Consider the following 24,318-nt stretch of genomic DNA (forward strand, 5'->3'; position numbering starts at 1 on the left):
GTGGCATTATATATTGACTCATGTTTATACGTGTGTGGCACGAAATCCAAATAAGAGCTTATTTCTTGGGGGAGATAAAGAACAGTGGGTGTATTTGATTTAATTAAAATCTGTCCTGTGAGTAATTAAACACATTCACTAGAGTCAAAGACATATTAATATGGAGATCTTATAATAAAGTAAAAGTGAGTGGTACTAGTGCATTCAAACTGCATTCGGTGTGTGTGTGTGTGTGTGTATGTGTGTGTATGAGTGTGAAATATACAGGGGAAGATCTATTTATAACTTGTAGATACAGGCAGCCATTACAGAACAGACAGAACAGGTGCAAGAAATAATGAACAAAAAACAGAACTACAGAAAGCCACGAGGGATACCAAAGGCGAAAACGCTAAGAAAACAGACAAAAAACTGAAAACAGGAAAACACAGATCATGACATAGCCTATTTTCTTGTGGAAAATGTGTTCTGGCTGTATCCTCTATACTTAAAAAATCAGACATTCTTTGAGTGTCTGTGAAATCTGAATAATCCAATTAACAGTTTTATACGTAGGTCATGATAAGTAATGGAAAACCATCCCTTTTGGTCAATTTTAGAGCAACATTATTCTCAGAGGGGAGGACAGTTCATCATTCTTTGGGAGGGGTAAAATCTCTTTCATGCGCGATCGTATTTTTTGAGGGGACTTTTATTGCCACCGGAGATGTAAAATATGATGATGGCATCAAGCCTCGTCAAAGCATAGTAAATAACTCCGGATCAGACAGAAGTTAGAGTGTTTAGACTGCGCACCATGAGTCATTCTTCTCCGGCTTCTGCTTCCACTTTTATTTCTTCTAGCACTTTCTCCCAGGGAGTAACCTTTGTCCTACATCTTCCATGTCATTTCACATTTCATTCAGGAAAGAAAATGAAGGTTTGCTGTGCATATAATGCTCGGAGCTCTAACTCTGCTGCATTCGGAGCGGCCTTGCTCAGCCGGACCTGCAGCAGCGGTACCGATCCATTCTGAGAGCCGGGGTCAGCTCGGAATGAGGCTGGCAGGAAATGAGTTTGCTTCAGGCTTGTGAAAATCCACACGTGTCACCCTGACCACTTCACCCCCAGGGTCTCTCAGGAAAATCCATAATTGAGAAAGGCGACACAAACAATACAATAGGTTTCTGGTTTAGTTGTGACATGGAACACACTGCATGAACGATTAGCTCACCAAAAAAACCCTCAAAGTCAACATATGTGGTCTGAAGAGATAGATTGACCACAATATGACAGCTTAAACAATAAAAGGTTCTTGCCACAGAATTGAATTATCCTGCCGCTCTTATTTTCTGATATAATAATAGCATACGGCACTAATGCATGTAATTGTGTTTACTGTACTTAATGAGAGGATTTCAATTTTAACAATTCTACCACACTCACAAAAAAACTAAACAAATCCCAGCAAATTGTTCTGTTGTTTAATCCACATAAATTACAATGTCTTAACCTTTTCGTAAGTGGCTTTGTAACTGGCTGAAAATAACCAATTAAACTGCTGTTTTTGTTGTATCTGTTGTTAAAACACATTGAAGTTCTGTGGAATTATAACAAAACACCACCTCTGAAATGTGTCTTTTGTTAATTACATAGTGCTACCCCAAGACAGCCTTGACCGAGAAGCTTATTAACCATGCGGCCAGACTGGTGGGTTTTAGTACGCATCTAAAACAGGAAAGAGCAGCTCCAGGACTGGGTTTGTGCCCAGTTCCAGTGCTGGTCTCAGTGGTCACCCAGTCACAAGACAACACCAATGTGTTGGTTACAGAGCAGATCCCCCATGTCTACTAATTAAGCCATGAACAAATTCCTACAATATGCGCTTGGATCATTTAGTGGCATGTGTGAGCAATCTTGGATGGTTAATGATTAGAGCTAAAAGTAAACCATGCACTAGATAAGTGACTACAGTTACAGAAGAGGGAAGAAAGACTCACTATGAGACAAAACTAGAGAATGTGGCACACTGGTGGGTGGGGAAGTAGGTCACAGTCAGTGACTGCCTCGCTCGACTCAAGAAAAGATGTGAGACACGAGAACTAGGACTTCCTCCTCCGAACAATCTTTCTTTTTTAAGGGGAGATTTTTCCCCATCCGTGTATCTGAAGGAGTAGCACAGAACCTTCACTGTGCGTATGCATGACAGAAAACCCGGGGTATATCTGACAGGACATATGCAGTTTGCATTACATATTATCCAGATTCTGGTTTCTGGTCCGAACTACAGTGATCACTGAGTGTATGTAATGATTTGGCGTAATAAAGCAAATATGATCTTTTACGACAATTAACAGATGATACATTCCTATAGCAGTGATGAGTTGAGTACATGCATGCAAGTGGATGAACAATAAAAGTCCCAGCTGTCTAGCATTGGCAGACGGTGGTGGTAGTGGGGTTCTGCCCGGCTTGACGGTGAACGCAATTCTTGTGGACGCTGTGAGCACAGAAATGTGAATTGGCATAATTGTGAGAGCAGGTGACTGGGCACACTGATGCTTAACTGCACCGCCCTGTGGCTGAGTCTCCACCAGGCCCCCGCTCATTAGAGAACACCATACGTGGTGGGTGCTTCAGACACGGTACGGGTCTGTGGCTGAGCATCTATTAGGACCCGTCTCATAAGAGAATACCAAACATACCGGGCAGGTCAGACACGGGACGGGTCTGTGGCAGGTCGGGTCAGAACAGTACAGGTCTGTGGCTGAGCCTTCACGAGGCCCCCTCTCATTAGAGAACACCATACGTACCGGGCCGGTCAGAACAGTACAGGTCTGTGGCAGGTCGGGTCAGAACAGTACAGGTCTGTGGCGGGCCGGGTCAGAACAGTACAGGTCAGTGGCGGGTCGGGTCAGAACAGTACAGGTCTGTGGCTGAGCCTTCACAAGGCCCCCTCTCATTAGAGACCACCATACGTACCGGGCCGGTCAGAACAGTACAGGTCTGTGGCGGGTCGGGTCAGATGCGATACACGGTTACAGGCCTCTGCTGCTGGGCTGGGGTGCTGCTCCTTTAGAGTCACCAGCACCCTGCCACTCAGATGTGCAGCCACCCAGGAGCCAGGTGCAGCTTAAGGACGTGCCACAACAATGTTTTACACGGGGACATTTTCAACTTTACACGAGGAGACAAGGAACGAGAGCAAGAGGTAGAGCTAATTCCGGCTGAGGAAAACATTGACTGAATCCCCTGGGATTTACAAAGTTTTATCTTTGAAGACCAAGCCGTTTGATAACTGAGCAAATATGATCTCATGTTAACTGCATCCGCCCTGCACTTAGACATCAAAGTGAAACTTTCGAGTAAAAACCTCAGACAAAGAAACATAAAACGTGCAACAATTTTAGACTTGTTATAACTTTTGGTTATAAATGGTGTTACAAATGTTGATTAACAATTTGTAGATGTTTAATAATACACTACTACTAAAGTTATTAAAGCACAGTAAGACCATTACTTTATTTTATCACCAATAGCTGTCAAAGCCAAATAGAACAGCCATTAAATTTAATGACATTGGCTTTTGGGGGGAGGAATTTAGGAGTGTAAAGCTTCTCTAATCTAAAACGTGTGACTTCTTATTCGCACCTTATTAAACCCTGAATAGAAGCACAGAGCAGAACATCAAAGAAAGAACCTAATAAAACAGTTTCAGAAAATTGTATCTGCCATATTTTTATTTGCTTCTTACCTTTGAAAAGGTTACTATCCAACAGACTTTTTAATCATTTTTAAGTTAAACAGCTCCAGAAACTGAATTAATCCGAAGGGACCTAAAACTCACTGCAAAATGCGAAAAATATAACAGCTACTCTTCCAATTCCAAAATAACCTGAAACAAATACCCAGAAAATTATAATGGCGACAAATGTTTTGCTTTACATTTCTGATTCAGAGACGAGCAACACCTCCAGTGATATGTACGGCACTGAAGCGGACGGTTGGGTTTCATCACACCGTAAAGAGCTGTGATTGTGTAGTACTCAGCACTGAGGCAAGGCCTTAAACTGGAAGTGATCTGGGAGCCAAGCAATGGCTCATTATCCTTATTATCGACAATGCCTTCATCAGCCCGATAAACGGCTGGTCACGAAGGCTTGTGCCATTGTGCACAGCGGACGCACTGCTACTGGGCCTCCTTGGGCAGGCATTGACGAGGCATTGGCACGCATTCAAAGACCACAGACCCAGAACCTGGCTGGAGACGTAACCATGACCACCGCTCATTACACAGTGACAACCGCCAAAAATGCATGAGTGAGGAAGAGCCGAAAGAAAGAAGAAATAAAGAAAGAAAGAAAGAAAAAAGAAATTGTGATAAATTTAAGTTATGTCGTTCAATTTCTATATTTAGTAGGGATGTTTATATGTTGACCTCATCAGTATCAAGTTTTCATACATCGGTTTGATGAATACATATCCAAACTGTACACTATCCTTTCACTTGCAGGCAAACAGGAAGCTGATCACAAAACAAGCGCAGTGGATGGAGGAAAACATAAGCAAAGAGACTACTGTCTATTTAATTTTAGACCACGCATTCTAGCTCAATGGTACTTTACAGTCGATAGTTGACCCTTGATAACCATTTTATAACACATTCTCACTTCACTGATACAAACATACTGAGGTAGACAGGTGTTGATGTCTGCAACAGCCCATGAAGCCATGTGCATTCATTTAGATGACTGTCGGTGTGAAGATACGATGAGGCATTCACTTAAGTGGCTAAATGTCAGGATACAATAGCTGTTGACTGGGTTTCAGGTTCATTGTTTATGGGTGTTCAATGATATGAGCATTCCTCCTCAAACACACACATCAATTACCTTCAACACACATTCGGAGGAGTGGTGAACCTGTGATAAAATGGGAGCTTGAGCACAGTGTTGAACCATTTATTTCCAGTTTTCCACCTCAGCGCAGTTTATACCGCTGTTGCTGTATTCAAAATAATTCCCATGTCTATCAAGTATTTTTAATTTTTTCTGTAATTCTAGCGATTCCACAATCGGAATCCAGAGGGTTTCATATTTTTCGTGGATGTTGTCTGCGTCTTATGTTGTCTGCATCTTGTTAGAAAGCATTGTAAAAGTTTTTACTTTCATTCACATTCAAGTCAGTTTTTTTACTTTGAATTCACAATGTACGATTTAGAGATCACTACAGTTCACACAAAGCAATGTTTGCATTCCCAAAAAAGAACATTTCCAGTTTTGTAAGATCCAGGTAGCAGCACATCTAACTTTAGTAAAGATTTACAAAAGGTCTGTCGTTTCTAAGAGATAGTGTAAACAGCTTCATTAAAACATGCTGAACAACAGCTTAGCTCCTGGAATCTCTAACGCGGGGACCTTTCGAAATTTCACACAAATGGGAAAGTCAACACTGGAGCTCGGGTGAGCAGGATGCTAATTGGACGTGTCGTGCTTTATTGGATATTAACGAAGCTGCTGGACGGCAGGCCCAGCGCTGTGCCAAAGCAGTAACAGAAGCCCAACCGCTGCTGCTTCACGCTCTCTCTAAATGCCACAATGCCACGATGGGGCTGTCTGCCCATGTATATTGTTAACCTGATGGATGTACTAATCGCATCCCTGCAATTGGCTACCAACAGCAGCAGTGTGTCGATATGCCTTGAGCTCGGTACACCGAGACCACTGGCGGCCTGGGTGTAGAGCAGGGGTCTCCAATCTTATCCTAAAAGGGCCGGCGTGGGTGCAGGTTTTTGTTTTAACCCAGCAGTAACACACCTGATTATACTAATGAACTAATCGTGGTCTTTAATCAAGACCTAGATGAGTAGAATCAGCTGTCTTAGTCCTGTGCTAAAACAACAACCTGCACACACACCGGCCCTTTCTGGATAAGATTGGAGACCCCTGGTGTAGAGTCTCACTGCTGTGCTGAGGACAGTAGCTTAAGCATTCCGTTAACTTAGCCATCCGGCTACAAAACAGTCCAGAGGTTGTGTGGAGTTAGCTGTCAGCGAAGAGCTTGTGGTTGGAGGGTCTGACCCAGAACTAAGAGGTTTAACTGCATCTAAAGCTAACCCACGCAGAGCTGGGTGTCGGCATGGGAGCTGGGAGGCCTTGAGACCGACAGGCCTGTCTGCAGAGATCAGATCCAGCCGCAGCCTGGGTCAGAGGTGTGTGTGGGGTGTGTGTGTATTTATGTGTGTGTGTGTGTGTGTGTGTGTGTGTGTGTGTCTGCTGCTCAGAGCTCTGGGCAGGGTGGAGCCCCTCTGTGCCTCCCGGTAATGTGTCACACTTTTCAGCTCCTGTTAATCTGACATACATTTGTGTGTGTGTGTGAGAGTGTGTGTGAGTGTGTGTGTGTGTGCGCGTATGTGTACGTGCATGTTCCTCTCTCCCTGCAATTCTCCTTCCAGCTCCTCCTAATCTTTTCTTCATTTCTCTTTATTTCCACCCCCGCATCCTTTCCTCCATGGTTCCCCCTATCTGACTCATACCCCACATTTTTTGGGAACCCAATCAGCAAGCTACATTAACATCCTACTCTCTAAGCTGACCAATGACATTTCTCCTGAGAACGATAGTTCTCCTCCACCCCTGCACAGGTTTCAAAGCCCACCACGCGGTATGACGGACTGTGTCATTAGCTCCGGTAGCCGGAGTCATTTCTGTAGCCTGTGGAATTGGATTTCCCCCAGCCTTGGTTGCTGCCCATCTGTTGTGAGGGAGCTTAGCTGGTCCAGTTCCATTACACTGGGAGGGTTTATTACCCCACAGGGCAGGGGCAAGAGGGACTGGGCCCTGACACACTGCTCCCACACCTCCCTGTGGTCCCCAGCACACTACCCATAATTCCTCCCACACCCCAAACCGTCCATGCCCAGAGACAGCAGTCTAACATTGACTTTGTTAGAGCAAATTTTAAGTGTGAATGTGGGATACCAGTGAACTCTGGCAAGTCACGCACATGCTGAATTTGCTGTGCTATTCTTTCATTTGCTCAGCCCATGTTTGAGTTTGTGTGGTCTTTCTGTACATCTTTACTTTCTTTTTCTTTCTTTCTGCCTTTCCTTCTTTCTAGACTCATTCCCATTACAGTAAGGCATGTAGCCTTGCAGAGATCTCAAAACCTTTCAAAAATTTTAAATACTGCATTACTTTTAAAGGCCCTCCGTTATACAGCCTACGTAATACAACTCTGAAATTCTGAATTCACATAAAGAGTGAGCTCACAGCACTTTTCCATGTCTCCTGTTGGAATATAAAGTCATTAACCCCACCTCACCTGCTATAACATGACATGCAACCTCTTATGATTGATGGTGTCAAAGGTCTCTCAGTTAAGTGCAGCATACAAGGGAGTGGGAGAAACAAGGGCCTCAAAGGTGACTCAAAAGTCCCAAAAACATGAGCAGGCATCCACTGTTTTCTCCATTCAAGAGAAAGTGACTTATTCTCCTCCTGCAGAATGAGTTTGTATAATATTGAAAGAGGGGCAGGTGAGAGAGGAGAGATTTGAGGAGATTTCCCTGTTGAGTGCACTGCCTCGCTCCACACAGTGAGACAGGCAGGCTCCCCCCGCTCCCCCCCCCCCCCCCCAGGATCATAACGCAGAGCAGCCAGGGAAGAGAGGGCAAAGGGGTTCAAGGAGACACATGTCTTTCTTTAGACTTCAGAATCAAGTCAAAACAGATTTTAGAATAAAGCCAAAGCTATGGGTCACTGAGACACACACACAAACTGGCTTGCGGTACAGTATGTGGTAGGCACACACACACACACACACACACGCTCCAACAAATCAGGAGCTATCCGAAGCTAGAGGAGCCCCTTCAGTTTAGACACAGAAATACACGTGTGCACATGCATATTTTGCGTTTGAATGCAATAAAAAGATACTATTGCCTTGTCACAGGTGAGTATTAATGTATGCATGCATGGCATGAAGGCATTTCTTCACCACCATCAATTATTCAATAAAACTGAGTTTTTTCACTAATTAATTTACTTTCCCCCATGGTGTCGCCCAACACCCACCTGTTTCTCAGCTGACGTTGCCAAAATTATTTCAGCTCGTCAATCTACACCAGGTTTGAGGCGAGGTTCATGACAAAGATAAATAGCTTTGAGGGGTTTGCCAGCCAACAACAAGGAGTCAAATCAATCATTTCCCACAATACCCCTGTCAGGGGCGCGACAACGCAAGTGCAGTCTGAACGGAAAAAACAACAAATGTGTTCATTCACTACGGAAACGTGGTGGCTATTAATTCCCCGGCCACTTTTCGGCTTCAAAAGATTAATTTCTCCCTTGACGTTCAGGCACTTTTGATTGGGCTGAATTGCACAAGTGGGTATCTGTTCTGCCTGCTATAGTAAGAGAGTACTATTTGGATTTTCAAATGGCGTACACACACACACACACACACACACACACACACACACACTCTTGTATGTTTGCACGCATACACATATATATGGATAAACACACATACAAACATGTACATGCCTTTCAATTCCACTTCAGTTCACAAACAAAACCATGGAAATGGAAACAGCCCTTTTGCTTGATAGTCCTTCTGAACACCCTTCATCTGCCTCTCTGGTGTGCTGGCAACCAAATTAGGGTCAATTCCATTTCAATTCAATCAATTTAGTTTATGATTGGAAAATCAAGAAGTGAACTGAAAAATACTCATAGAAGATTACGGCCATTTTCCAATTCACAAGGTTCAATTTATTTCCTAAACCGACTGAATTGAAATAGCATCGACTCCTAACTTGGTAGGCAGAAGCGATGCAGTGAAATCCCTCATTTTATCCTATTTTATTTTACAGTATGTTGGGGATTTGCAATTCCGGTGTCACTCACCCTCTGAGTGGGAAAGCCAGGCTCTCACACAAAAATAGGAAGTGCTGCAAGCTTTGTACCTCCTACCACTCCCCCTCACCCCCCCTACACAACTGAGGCAACCACATGCCACTATAAGCCCACAGAACCAACCTCCACCACTTACAGCCTGTTGGTATTACAGTAAGCACAGGGGAGAGGCTATCAAAAAAAATATCAGACACAAAACAAACTGTACACAAAATATCCAAAAGCGCACAGGCCTGTAAGACCTAGATCAGCATTTGCTGCACTAATGCCCCGGTTAAAAATAATTATTTTTCCAAAACATTCATCCCATTGCCCATGGCAACAATATTTCCCCCTAGATCAAGTTGCTCAAAAGCAATATAAAAGGGCCAGGGTCTCCTGATGGCTCTTGATGGAGTCTATGAAAATAAGACATGACATGTGCTTTGCTTTTAATGTAAAAAATGCCCACAAAGGATAAAATCACTCAACGGAATGGAAGTACGAGGGCCCTAGATCAAACGGGGGCGAAAGTATTCACGGGGCTGCTATTCTCGTCCTCCAACTTTCCCTTCCTTGGGCCGTGAACTCAGATGGGTGACGTGGTGGCCAGCACAGAAGGGCCGATTGCACTTTTCACCGCTGAGCCGCTCTGGAAAAGCCCAGAGGCCACGCTCATAACGCGGCATCTGCATCCCCCCCACCGCGCGACGACCCCTCTCTCCCTCCGAAACGCTTCACGGAGCTCTCTCTCTCCCCCCGTCCGCATACTGATGGGAAAATTGAGTGGAAGGAGGAGGCGTGTTTTTGTGTTGGCACAGGAGAGACGGCGACGGGAAAAGTATAAGGCGGGAGAGAAGCGAGGCAGGGCGATGTCCGCTTTCATTATGCTCCAGTCAGCCGTTCACAAAAGCTGCGGCGCGGGAGCCTCGACCCCGTCGCTCGGGAGCCAGAAAACCGGCCGCTTTCTCATCAACGTTTTGAACAGCGGCTCCGTCTGAGAGACCCTCTGTCACAAACAGGGCCCTAACGTTCACCTAGGAAGACGAGAGCGGCAACTGTTCGGCCGAAGGTCAGGAAAACAATATTTGGCATTAATCACCTCCGGAGTGGAGGCAGAGAAACAGGGGAAAAGTCACAGGTGAATGTGCGGGAAAACGCCGGCTCTCCCGGGTAAGGAGAGCTGGACTCACCGTCCTCGCGGGACTTCTGGATGAAGGCGTCCACGCCGCTCTCCCCGTAGTTGCCCTCCGATGCCACCGTGGAGACGTAGTTCCAGCGCATGGCCTTGACGATATCCACCATGGCCTGGGCCTGGTAGGTGTCCGGCGGGACCACGCGGGAGAAGAAGTCGTAGCGGGTGTTATCGCTCAGCTCCGGGGCCGTGGAGGCGTAGCTCACCTGGGGGATCTGTGGGGAGAGAGGGAGGGCACATTCACCAATAACATAACAACATGCTCTTCCCATGCAGATATATACACACTCAGTGAGCACTATTCTTCCCCATTCTGCCATTTGGCCCGAACAACAGCTGAACCTCTGGACCATGTCTGCAAGTTTTAATGCGTTTAGTTGCTGCCACATGATAGGCCGATTAAATATTTGCTGGTGTACAGGTCTACCTAATAAATTACTCACAGAATGTGTGTGTGTCTGTGTGTATATATATATATATACACACACACACACACACAGACACACACACACACACACACACACATAGAATGTATATAGAAAATACATTCAGAAATATGTCAAAAATACGTCAACATGCTCTCCCAATCCACATAGAGAGAGAGTGAAAGAGGAACAGGTATTAATAACATCTGTTCATAACTGACAGGCATTGGCTACTGGCTGGACCCTCGCTGGTCCCCTCCTTCAGACCAGAGCAGGCGCCGAGTGAGTTCTGCAAAGCCCACGTGTATCTACACGGCACAGCTGCTGTGAAACCAGTGGCCATTACCTCCAAAAAAAACATCTCTGTGAGCAATCACTGGCCATGGATAAACAGAGGTTAGCGCAATTAGTTTAAAGGTATCAGGGGATCATTATGAAGCTCTCAGAATGATGAGGCCAACAGTGTAATAATGACAATAACATTACCAAACATATTAATCCCATTAAATATATAATAAGTACCAATGAATGAGAAAAAGAGAGTGCCTTTGATTCCCGACCCTCACACACAGTCCACACTGCTATAATGCCATTCTGTAGACTCAAACACCAAATATCCAATTAGCCAATCATGTGGCACCAAATGCATAACAGCATGCAGACATGGTCAAGAGGTTTAGCTCAAACTTCAAACTGCTTCAGACTTCAAACATGTTACCTGAATTACATAACATGAATGCCTGCGTATGTATATTAGGGCCGGTCTATTTACTGGAAAGATAATTATCAAATGTAATAACAGTCATCGCCACCATGCGGTGTGTTCCCCTTCTTTTTGTCTTTATTGAGGTATGTATACAGTAGCTTCTATCTCTGACTTATCGTGTATTGTAACAGTCGTAAAAACTGTTTGTAAAATGTGTTTATTGCCCAGCTTCCTCTGAGACAGACCTACAGTAGTTCCTGCTTTATTATTAGTGATCCATAAACCAGAAGTTCTTACAGCATTAAACACTGCGCATCACAGTAGTCGATTGTTCATCTCCCATATATGCGAGCTGAGAGCATTTCATCGTGCCTCACAGTTGCCACGTTTAAATGTTACCTGTGCATTTACGGGAGTCCGTGGTCCATTTGGTAGGCCTTTGGGCACACTCATAATAAAGCCTGAATTAATCCAAGCGACAGCTTTCAAAAGAAACTGTGCTCAGTTGACAAAAAAAAAGCTGGGAAGTACAAATGAAACATCTTGAAGAGGACAGTGCAGTCACAGAGCTGTGAGATGTGCTTTTAGAGGCAAATCAGTTAATGCCATGGGTAAGTACCAGGCTTGAAGAAAATCTCTGATTATGTAAATTAATTCAACTGGGGTATAACTTGATTTTTGATGCCTTACATAATTATATCTGGGATGAAATGTGTTCACACAAATAGGATTCACTGTTCAATGAGGATGAAAACAATAATCTGACAGGGGCTGTGCAGTTGCCCTTTACTCAATGCACATAAAAATACTGAAAAAGAACGTGCTAATGGTAACTTTGTTAAAAGTGACCTGGGGTATTCCATTTAGAATAGGGTTTCAATGCTTATTTTTCTTATAAAATACAGCCTTGCTTCTTACCCAATGCAAATATTGTTTTAATTGACAGTGAACTTTGATTTTGTGACCGGTGTTTTATATGTGTACATGCACTGTGTGTGAGTGCGGTGTGCATTATGTGTGAGTATATGTTCATGCAGGTATGCGTTAGCAGTAAGTGAAAATGCGATGCAGGAGAATGAGGGCAATTCATCCCAGCTGATGGTACAAGACTCCATCTGAATGCCTTTTCATCACTAAGTAGATTTAAAAAACTTGATAACTCATTTCCTTTCTTGCCTGCGTGAGTTATTCTGGATTGATGGAGGGCAGTGAATGTAGTGGGAGTTGTCTGCTGTATTTTCTCCGCCAAGCACATTAGAGTTAAATGGGTATATTTTACGACGTTCAATAATGTGTTTCATGCTAAGATATAAAATCTGAAAAGCCCTTTTTATGCTGATGCATATTTTAATGGAAAGTCTCCTGTGCACAATAAGTCAAATTTGTTGGCAGGTAGAGGACAAAAAACCAGAGCTGACATGTTAAGTGGCTTTGGCCTACAGTTAAGTCTACGGCTGAACTTGGTCATAGAGAACCCTTCCACACATCAGAGGTTGAGTGGGGACATCTTTAAGTTTGCACTGAGCATACAGTAATTACACAATGAGATTTAGCTGCTCTCCCCTTACACTGTATACTAATACAATAATTAATTTTACACTGCACTACTGCTGTTTTTAATATTAAAGTAAGATGCATGCTTGGGTTTGCTTCCCAATATGGGTAAAAATAATGTTTGCTAATGCAAATACAGTAGGACCTCTACTATCTGTCACCCTTGGGAAATCAGTGGTGCCTGAAAGTAGTACATTCCAGATAGTAATTCCCCAAAAACAACATATGAGTCCTGGCGTATTTTCAACTTTTTGTTTAACGAGTGCTATTATTTTTAATGAGTCTACATAAATTCTTTACTCACCCCCATCTGTGAGGTCGTGGGAGAGGTATGTGGTGGCCTACCTTACATACAGTCGGTCACCTGGGGTATGGGAAAAAGGGAGGGAGATGCCTGTGCCTCCCAAAAACCCTCAGTCCAAATTCAGGAGAAAATTCCAGAAATGAGACTACTGGATAGTAGAGGCTACACTACACATTGGACAGGACATGTTTTTGACTGAATAAAATATAGTGATAAACTGCATTCAGCACATGCAATTAATATTGGACTTGCTGAATTAGTAACGTGTGCTAAAATGTTATCATTGAATTTCCCCATGTTCCTTTATTTTTTGTTGGTGCATATGGGGCTATTGGGTTTCACTTGTGCTTCCCAATCGTGCCATTCTAACATCCCATGTCTGGTCAAACATCCTGTCAGATGCCCAGCATAAATAATGAAGGAATAATATTGCAGTGTGAATATTAATAAATGGTCTGAGGAAATCAGCTGCAATTATAGATTCCAACCAACCGGGCAACAAGCCAAGAAGCTCTGGCTTTGCAATTCATATTTTAACGTGTGTCCTCGATTTTAAACGATATCTTCAAGAGTGTTGGGAAACAGAACAAAAAAAAAAAACTACTGAGATGTGTCACATTCCGATATGGGCAAACCGAAGTGGCCCAGAGTTTCCCCAGATGCTCCTGTGCCATGCGCAGCTGCCCGATTAGAGTCAGCTAATATTCTGCATAATGAGCCTGAGGGAGTGGAGGCTCCCAGGCCCCCGGGGAAGCCTGGCTGGCCAGTCAAGCTTGGCGAGCGTGCTCAACTTGCTGCATCGGGTTTCACGTCCTCAAGCTAATGAAACACAGCAGCCATTAGGAGACCAGGGTGAGCGCGGTCCTCTGCCCTGGTCCTGGAGAGACACGGGCCCTGCCGGTTTCCATCCACACTCAGCGCTCTATCGATTGCAGCCGGTGACTACATGGTTAGCGCTCCTCGCCTGGTTTCCACGGGAGTTTAAAGTGAAATGGAAAAGCGGCAGACCCTGCAGCTCGCCGGGACCAGGGGTTAGGACCACAGCTCTGAGGAAAAGGGTGGCCGCTAGTAATTCTGGAGAGCCTTGGATGGGGGAGTGAGGGTTACTGAATTAAATTTAAGACACGGGTCACTGGCTGGATGAAAATAGTCACCTCTTGTCAAACCGCCACCCGCAAGGTAACTCTAAATCTGCGAAAGGCACGAGGCTGGGAGTGGAAGTATATGGGCGTCCGCTAATTTCCAGGTCGTAAATAAAGTGGGAGATGCAGAGCTATCGAAGGCCTCAGCATGATTTGCGGTGTGACCCCACGGGGTGGCCGAATGGCGTTTCATCATCAGACGTGTGCTGCAGATAATCGATGCTGCTTCCATCCAGTGCTGAGGGCGTTAGCCAAGAGAAGAGACAGAGGTGAGGCCCTTCTTATGGAAGCTATATTTAATGACTGACATGCGGAAATTTCCCCCACCCGCGATCCACACAAGAGTAAACAACCTGTTCCCCTCTGCGCTAAAAAACTGATCCAAGATCAGCTCATCAAAAGTCCCACAGTGTTTCTCTGAGGATGAGGCCGCCCTGCCATACTGCACTGCAATAGACGCGCTCCCCTCCCTGCCCGGGGCATCTCTCTCCTTGGTCTTCTCGCGCTGGCGGTTAAATTATCGGTTAAATTATGCAAATGCGGGGTGACCACGCGTCTAATTCCGCGCGGCGGACACGACGCGAGGCACTGTGTTAATATGTAAATGCCACTCTCCAGATTAACTGCAAATTAAAGGGAAAGGTCACGAGGCGAGCGGGGCGGACAGGCGGGCCTCCTCGGCCCGGAGATAGACAGCTGCTCGCTCCCGGGCCTGCCCGGGATGCCACCTGTCACATCGCACCTCCGTCACAAACATCCCCCGTGTCAACACGCGACACACGGAGAAGAACACGCAAGACCGCGCGTAACCCCAGTGACCAAACTCATAAGCAGCTTATTGCTTTATTAATTACAGATAGCACAAATTGTTTGGTAAATAAATAATGATATAGCTAACACAGTACAGCGGTATTATGGAAAACAACATGGGATTTTAACCGTGGTAATCATGGCCTCCACACAGATAAGCCCTTGTGTATGTAAAGCACGGTGCAAGGGCAGTCCTTAATCCCACTTCTCTGCTTCTGCCGTCATTATTACTTTCCCTAATAAACATTCTAAGCTGTACATGGGAAAGGGCTGTCAGTCAAAGAGCATAATGAGGTCTTAAACCAAGCAGCCTGTTACATGACTATACTACAAGATTAGCCCACGTTTTAATATTCCAACAATGTCACTAACTGTACATTAGCTCCAGCCAGCATATCCCCTGTACATACATTCAGCACGGTTATCTAAATCCAGTGGCTCTATTCAGACAAATATTTCAATTGAATTTAATATGCAGGTCTTTGGAAAAGAGGCCAGAGGTGCTCTAGCATTGTGTGTGCTTTGCTTTTACGGTTTAAGAACGGTACATTTCCACTGAAACATTTGTACTCGGGGGTAATTTTGTTGTTTGTGAAGTCTCTCTGGGGAGAGGTTCACCGTGTTAGGAAATGTAAACACGAAATACAAATGAAGTGAATGAGATAGAACTGATAAGGTAACAGAAGGCCTTATATAGGGAACTGACACTAAAGCAACAGTCAGGTTGCGGTCCACCAGCAACCATGTTGTTTGCAATCCACCACAAACTGTCCTCAAGTGGACGCTGATGGAGTGGACCGCAGTGATCAGCCACCTGCGGAGCGGGAAACAGCTGTGACCACTGGCAGCTCTGGAGGAGCGGACTGCAGAGCTCCAGAGCTTTCCAGAAAAACAGCTCCTGAAGCGAGAGCGGGAGTGGGTCTGCGGAAGGCTCTTAGCAGGTCTGCTCTGAGGAGGCTCCTGTGGGTACTCAGCCCTGTTTCGGACAGTTCATTAAAAGGCTACTAGTTATCATCATCATTATGTTCACAATTTATTTCTTCTGGATGTCCCTTAGCTAGTATGGCTAACAGAAAATTGGCAAGTACAGATTTGTGAATGCAAATTGAAATCGGAAAACATTTTGTAGCAACACATGCTCACCTTATCCATTCAAATCTTCTGGATCCTAAAGTGAAGCAGCTCCACAAAAAAATATAACCACAACCGACAGCCAGCCATTGGTATAAACGGCTGTGTATTTGTATGAGGGGTGACTAATGTTCTCCTTCAGACATGTGGTCATGTGACACTCACTCGGGACACGGGCTTACTGGTTCAGCCAGTGCATTCAAAGATGATCTACACTCATGAAGATGCTTTACTCTCATGCGATTTCTCATCCATTTTTGGCAACTCTGTTTACTTATCCTCCCTCGACTTGCAGAAAGCCCTGAAAGGAAGAGGGAATTGATGAGGGAGGTGTGTTTCATTGTAGCAGAAACCCTGAAAGGAAGAGGGAATTGATAAGGGAGGTGCGTTTTTTTGTTGCAGAAACCCGGAAAGGAAGAGGGAATTGACGAGGGAGAGCAGCCGTCAGGGCCCAGTCCTGCACCACCTGCCGCCATCAATCAGGCTTTGTTTCCAGGAAGCTCCACTAAACACGCCTCTCCCTCCGGACGCCATCGTCATCGGCCGGCCGTCTGGCGCGGGTCTCGCGCCATGTCGCCGGGTTCCAGACGCGGCTCGTTTCTGTGCTGCGCGTTTAAGTGGGAAATGATTATCGTCGCAACCTCGCTGGATAGCTCAACCCAGCACAAAGCGGATAGCGCGGGCGGCAGGTGCCAGTATTGCTGACAGTAGGATGAGGCGCGGTGTGTGTCAGGTAAAATAAATAACCCCATGTGTAGCCCCTTTGAGCCCAGGCAATGTGGGCCAGGACACCGTCAGTCACTGACAGATGGGATCCTGAATCGCAGATGAAAATCAATATTAATAAGTTTACAAGGCAGAGGGCATGTGAGGGCTGAAACCGGCTCATGCTTAAATGGGCATTGGCAAAGCCTGCAGAGAACCAATGCTTGAACAAGCCCAGTGGTAAAAACACCCATGATCCTCACCAAAACACTCTTTGTAGTGGCCAAACCGGACAGATTTATGGAAATAACAGTTGCCTTTCATTTCCTGAAGCTCTAAACCAAACACTAGAATGGCGTTTGGAATGTGAACTGCAGTTTATTTTTATATTCCTCAGTTCCTTTCATCCTGTCCTTAAAAAGGTACTCAAGGTGGTTTTCTGGGAAAGGACCCAAAAAAAAGTGCATACCCGAGTGTACGAAGGATTTCTAAATTTGGCTTTTTGTGTTTGCGTACTTGGTAAGTCTAAATCTTTTTTTGCTCGTCTGCTTTTTATTTGCCAAGAAAACGTGGATTAAGAAATGCACATGTTTAGTGATAATTATACAGTACCCATCTGAAGAGGACTTTTATGGCCATTGAGTAATTTACAACTCCATTCAAACGGTAAAATTCTTAGTCTTAACTCAATTCTAAGTGTTATTGTGCATCCAACAGGGATCGATCTATAGCATCAGTGAAATGATACTCTATCAGAGAGAAAATGTTACTGTGTATACTGAAGATAGAGGTATGGCTTATAAATGTATCTGACCAAGCATCTCAGATTAAAGCAGACACACAAAAGACAACAAAAAGCCATTACCGGAGTGAGATGAATATTCACACGCACTGTAAAATGTCAACATGTTTATCAGGAAGGCTTTTATACTTATTCTTCATTACAGCCAAGGGAGATGTGCTTATCTTAGATCTCTATTTATTAGTCCACCCCCCACCCCACCCTATCTGCGCTCACACAGCCCATGAGATGCCAGATAGTGCCTCAACGTGCAGAGTTAGTGATAAACAGCAGATTCTTCTCCTTAGGCTTTTGTGAATCCGTAATCCCCATTTAAGTGCGGCCCTGACCTGAGTGGGCCCTCGATGCACACCCGTGGGAAAGGGGCAGAGATGGCAATGGAAATGTATCTGCCAGGACAAAGCTGGACCCATTCACCATAGCAGGAAAGAGCCATTTAGGATTGATCGCTCCAAAGCGTGGAATCACAGGGTTCCCTGGTGCATTCGTGTTAAGAGTGCTCACTCGTGTGTCACACAGCCATACAATCGGCGAATGACATGTTAGGAAATGCAAAAACAGGACTGTGATGTTGAAGATAAGCAGAAGAACAATAAGATTCCATGTTGTGCGTTTAAAATGTACGGACTAAATCAAAAGAGCCTCTGAGTTTATAACAAAGTGAGGCCATGTGCATCTGTAACATTGTGTGTCCACAAAGGATATAGCAATGAAGATGGTGGAACATGCTGGCAACATTCTGCCAGCCTACATGTCATCCATAGTCAAAACTATGTGAGCACCATCTGCAGGACAATCACAGCAAAGCCCAACCTACTGTATGACTGTGTCTCAAACTGTCATTTCCCTCCAGACTGGACTAGGCATGATTTGAAAAATGGCAAAAAAGGAGGACTTTAACCCTTGTGTCCCATTTGCTTATTAGACAAACAATATAGACAATATGCGTATGGCTAATGGCTGCCACATATCTCTGCAAGATCACATTTAACAATGAGAGTGCCATTAATTTCTGTGATAAACATATGATTTATATAAATCCACTGTAATGAAGGCATGGGGGCATAAATCATGTTTATCCATGAAATTATAAAACAAAACAGGGTTTTCAAGCAGTAGATTATTGATGTTTATTGTTTTGAATGGACATTTTACATTATTATTCATCTTTGTCTTATTATATTCAAATGAAAATATATAGGAAAAAAAGACACAAAACACAAAACAACTAACGCTGGTTTAGTCACTGGTTATGGAATACATCTCGGATAAGTAATTCCTCTCTTATTAAAAGCTTAAAGCAGATCAATTTGTCCCAAACTGAACACAAGGGTTAACAAAGGTAACTGGATTTGATAGATGCAACCCAAGTTTATGTACATGCTATTTATTTCGAATGGGTTTGAAAGTCATGCTTAATTACAGCTTCAGGATTTCGAGCTGATTTTTTATGCAGATTTAACTTTCACACCGGTGGCTTTAAATAACTGTAGCTTTTTAAAAATGCAGAGTTTATTTGGCATAACATCAATGTGGAATTAATGATACTCATTAGGAGTGTACAGAAATACTATACATCTGCGCTGCCAGTTGGGAGAAAAACCTTTGGCTGTTGAGCATCTCTTTGGGTAATAAATATTTCATTCAGGTTTATGCATTTCAATGGGTGCAGGGGAAGACTGGAGGAAGCTGGATTGAATGGGCACAGAGCGTGTTGTGTGACTGGCACTGTCGGGGCCTGGCCTGGCACAGTGCTGACATTTCCCACCTGTTACAAGGTGTTCAATCTGAGCCACCTGCCAATACGAAACGAATGGGGACCAGACACGAGCCGCCAGGAACGGGTCTCATAGCCCCAACTCTTCGTACACGACAGCTCTTCAACTATTTATTCAAAATGATTCACTATTTATTCAACTCAAAATGATTCATTAGAAATGGTGACTAAGGGCCATTAAACCCAAGCTTTTACATGAGCACATCCTGAATGTTGTAAATACGCGAGCATTTACATTTGTAATAACACAGACTAGCTTTGCAGTTAAAAATAGGATGAAAACAGAAACACTGAAAACAGAGTACATGTTTTAGATTTCTTTCTTAAATTTGCAAAGCTATTTCTTCTCATTACTTCACTAGGGGGAGGTATTCCAACACTGGGCAGACGCAGAATTGGACCCAGGCCTACTCATATATTTTCTCATGCATTTTAATAGTAGTTTTTCCTTTGACTGCTCTTCGATGATAGAAGGGCCAAGAGTAGATCTATGGCAGGCTGCCAGTCCAGTGGCCCTGGTGTACAGTGTGTGGGACGTCAATCCTGGGGCATTCCGTGTACGTCAGCGACTCCCAGCACAGCAGGAGGAATGGTTCAGGTAAGGACTCGTGTCTGTCAGTTCGGTTCCATTATGACCAAACACTTGTCATAATGGGGAGCTTGCTCCCAGGACCCCCCGCGGATCTGTGAGACACTGCTTTTGGACGCATGACTGGACCAGGTTTGCTCTGGAGCAGAAAACAGAAAGCAAGCACTCGGAAAAAAAAAAACACAGACAGAGACAAGTGGGACTGGTCCGTCTCGCGAAAGGTTTGCTAAGGTGAATCTGACTTTCCGCCAAGATGGCCGGTTTCTCTTCCCCGAAAACACACAGCCAGCCTGAGTCGCAGACACTCGCTCCACTCCTCCTCTTAACATGAGCTCTTTACAGGGCTGGTTGGGGCCATTGGCCAATAAGCTAGCCTCTGCCTCTGCCTCCTCTGATATGAACCTGCTAGAGTACACTCACTTTATTAATTACAAATGTACACTTACTTATTCATGCGAATCAGCCAATCATGTGGCAGCAGTGCAATGCATAAAATCATGCAGATATAGGTCAGGAGCTTCAGTTAGTATTCACATCAACCATCAGAATGGGGGAAAAGAATGTGTCCTAAATTTGTGGAATGATTGTTGGTGCCAGACAGGGTGGTTTGAGTATCTCAGAAACTGCTGATCTCCTGGGTTTTGCACACACATTAGTCTCTAGAGTTTGAAGAAAAAATGGTGCAAATGCCTTGTTAATGAGAGAGGTCTGAGAAGAATGTCCAAACTGGTGGAAGCTGACAGGAAAGTGACAGTAATGCAAATAACCACTCATTACAACAGTGGTATGTAGAAGAGCATCTCTGAACACACAATACATCAAACCTCTAAGTGGATAGGCTACAGCAGCATAAGACTTAAAAAATAAGTCTAATAAATACCTAATATTGTGCTCACTGAGTGTATTTATTATGTTAGATGCAAATATGAATTTGAAATTGTTTTAGATGCAGTTTCGATAGATTTAAAAAAACAAAAAATCAACAAGATTATATGATGTGTTTTTAATGTTACTGAAAATAGGATTCTTTTGAACATTTTCAAGAACCTACAGGAATTGGGACAAAGCATTTAAAAGAATTATTTGACCCATTATTCTGTTAGATATAACCCTACCAATCGAGGGCCAACTGACAATCAGAGATACAAAGGTTTTGCCATACAGTAACTCAGTGACAGTATTAGTACACTGGCTTTCAGGAACTGGGTTCATTTCAGTTTCTGAGGCCTATTGAAGCTAGGTGAGTCATTACAGTGCAGAGTGGGGCATTGGCATTTGATCTTTGGGCTGCGTCATCTTTAATAGAGATCAATGAGACGGGCCAAGAGCAACAATAAGGACCTCGCTGTGAAGAGGGGCCTCTTTCTCCTCCACCGGCTTGCTTGCTTGCTTTAATTTGTCTCATAATTATTACAGCTACTCCACACAGAGAGGAGAAGAAGAAAGGGACTGTGATGAATGTATAAAGGGGGAGCTTTATGACACACATTCCGCTTATTAAAGTGCGGAAATGTCAAAGGCTCGGGAAGCAGTGGGGCCTTGCCTCTCTCCCACAGAACAGGGACAATGCCACAGGGATAGGACACTGATGCTCTGACCTTTCACATAGATCCACAGAGGCGCTCCACCAACCAAGGAGTGTGTTGATAGAAAGAAACAGAACAGTCCTGTGATTGGTGATTGATTAATATCTTCTTGCTGGACTTCCTCAATACTAGGGAGGCATAGTTAAAAGGTACCCACGAATCACTGTCTGAATCTTAATTGCAAAGGGGTGAATGGGGGAGGGCCATAAGCGCATTAAAGCAATACATTACATTAGTGTATGTACACACACACACATATATATATATATATATATATATATATATATATATATATATATATATATATATATATATATATATATTATACATTTTTTTTTTTTGTGCTCCCAAGGTGCTGAACAATTAAGAACCATTAGCAAAATGCACACAAGCCATTGTCCAGGCAATGCTTGCAATGTAGATTACAAGAAACTACACTCAAAAAGATGATCAGTCTATAAATTGTACATGAAAATGGAAGAACCTTCTAGAACTCTACTGATAGAAAAGCCATCTGACTCTTTGTTGCACAATGAAAGGAGGACAGGCAACTTATTATGTTTCAGGAATTAAGTTCCAGGTGCCCTCGCTCTCCTTATTCCGGGTTAGCCACTGTAAAGTTGTCCATATAAGAATTCTTCTTCTTGCATTTTGGATTATCCTGGTTGTGACACACCTTTCACGACATCTTTTATTTGCTGATCTGAAGAGCATCTGGGACAGGTGTGAGGACATGGGACTGTTAGCAGGGGTACAGGTTGTACAAGATGAAGAATGTTGACTAAGAGCAGGGAGGGAGATGGAAAGCTTGATGGACGAATGTTTTTTTGAGATACGGTCTGTCTAGGTTTGAAGCTGTATGTGCTGTGGATGCAGCCATTTCATTCTGAAGTGCAGTCATTTCCAGCAGGTAATGATTTTTTTTTTTTACTATTTCAATAAGTAGAAATGGAAAGCCCTGCCCATACTGATCATTATGAAGATGAGGACACTAATGTTATGGAAATCTCAGCAAATGTTGGCAGCTACACGCCTGTTTTGAATTATATTTCCCATAACGTGTGAGAAAATATTTGCAATCAACAGTAAATAATTACACATCCCGCGCCGAGTAGTACATAGTATTGTTACAACAGCACTACAGAAGTGTGTGCCAAAGATAATGAGTTAACAAAAACAAGCCACTGCCTTGCAGTCAAAAGCCACTTCTCCTGACACCATTGAATCGAAGTGCCCATGCTGCTCAGAGGATATTGACATTGAGAGATTGTACGGCATCTGTCAACAGAAGGTCTATTCACCTGGTGTGTGAGTTAAGTGCACTGCCAGATTTCCAGCAATGTCAAAAAAAAAGAGTAGGTACAGTACAGAATGCACCTTCACTGAGTACAAATTTGAAATTATTGCAACAGTACCTATTCATAGCATCTGCCTACTTTGTGAAATGCACTTTTTGTGTTATTCACTTAGGCTAAAGGCATCTAGCAAATGAATATTTATTGTAAGAGAGATGCTTGTAAATGAATGTCCCAAAAGCACAGCTGGTGCATTTGTTTCCAACAGAAGAAAAAAAAAGTTCTCTCTCCATAAGAAAAGCTTACCTTCATCCGCTAGATTGTTCCTGACTGCTATGTGCAACAGGAAGCCACAGAGATTTCAACCAATCATTGGATGTGACCATGAATTGAAATGCTAGTCACAAAAATACAGATACTTAGCCTACCTGTAGCAGCAAAGCTATTATGAAGAGGATTTTATTTCAAAAACAGTATTGCATGAAATTGGGCAGACTGAATGTCACACACCATGTAATCATAATGTCCTTTACACTAACAGTTAAGCACCAAAAACACAGAGGAACCAGTCTTGATGACATGCAAGATGCACGCTGCCAGGTTGCTAGTTGGAATCAAAACGTGTAAAATGGGAAAGCCATTACTGTAAGGTCAATTCTTATGAAATATGAATAATATGCTTGAATAAGTAGCATTTTAGTTACCCTATAGGTGCAGTTCAATATGAATCAATAGTCAAACAGACAGTAACAACATATCCCTTTTGTTGTGAATACTAAACCCACAAAATTTGCACAAAACTATTTCATTTAAAATACAATGTTTCCCTTGTATGGTTGTTCAATCCCTTATTGATCAAAGTAACTGTCCGCAGTCCTCCTTCATTTGTTTTCGTAATGTTTACACAAAATAGAGACATTTCACTCCCGAAACACGGCCGTTTCATCTTTGTTTTTTGCTTGCTTGCTTTCTTTTTCATTCACAAATAATTATATGATTCAGGATGGACTGCTATACCCCTGAAGACTGCCTTGAAACAGTCAAGCTTTGCTATTTTTCATATTTTTCATAATATTGATTTAGAAATGAAAGGCGGAATGAGATGAGGGAATATTGACTGCCTAAAAGTTCCATTTGCAAGAAAGATTTCTAAAATGGAGGCAGGCTGGAAGGTGGCAGGACTGTCAGCAGGAAGACAGGAAGGGAACGCTGATGGGATGACTCCACGAATGCATCGGATTAGCCATTGCCAGTGGTCACGTTTTAACATGCCTGACAGTCCACAGACCCAACAAGTAGTTACGGGGTATAACCAGTTTCTGCAACAGATTACAAAAAATAACAACATACACTAAATGCAAAAGTATAAAAACAATCACTCATTTTGGACATTAGGACTGGATCAGGACCACAGTCTCTCC

General features: G+C 43.6%; 1 protein-coding gene across 3 annotated transcripts in view; it reads right to left on the bottom strand.

The window, feature by feature from the left end:
- The window catches only part of LOC133138881 (metabotropic glutamate receptor 4-like), a 281,844-nt gene that overhangs the window by 125,488 nt on the left and 132,038 nt on the right, over nucleotides 1-24,318 (bottom strand). For all 3 annotated transcript variants that reach the window (XM_061258002.1, XM_061258004.1, XM_061258003.1), the window contains exon 3: nucleotides 10,070-10,286. In XM_061258002.1, coding sequence (XP_061113986.1) covers nucleotides 10,070-10,286 — 217 coding nt within the window. The remainder of the gene's footprint in view (nucleotides 1-10,069; nucleotides 10,287-24,318) is intronic.

The sequence above is a fragment of the Conger conger genome, chromosome 10 (genome assembly GCF_963514075.1).
Source record: "Conger conger chromosome 10, fConCon1.1, whole genome shotgun sequence".
Taxonomy (NCBI): domain Eukaryota; kingdom Metazoa; phylum Chordata; class Actinopteri; order Anguilliformes; family Congridae; genus Conger; species Conger conger.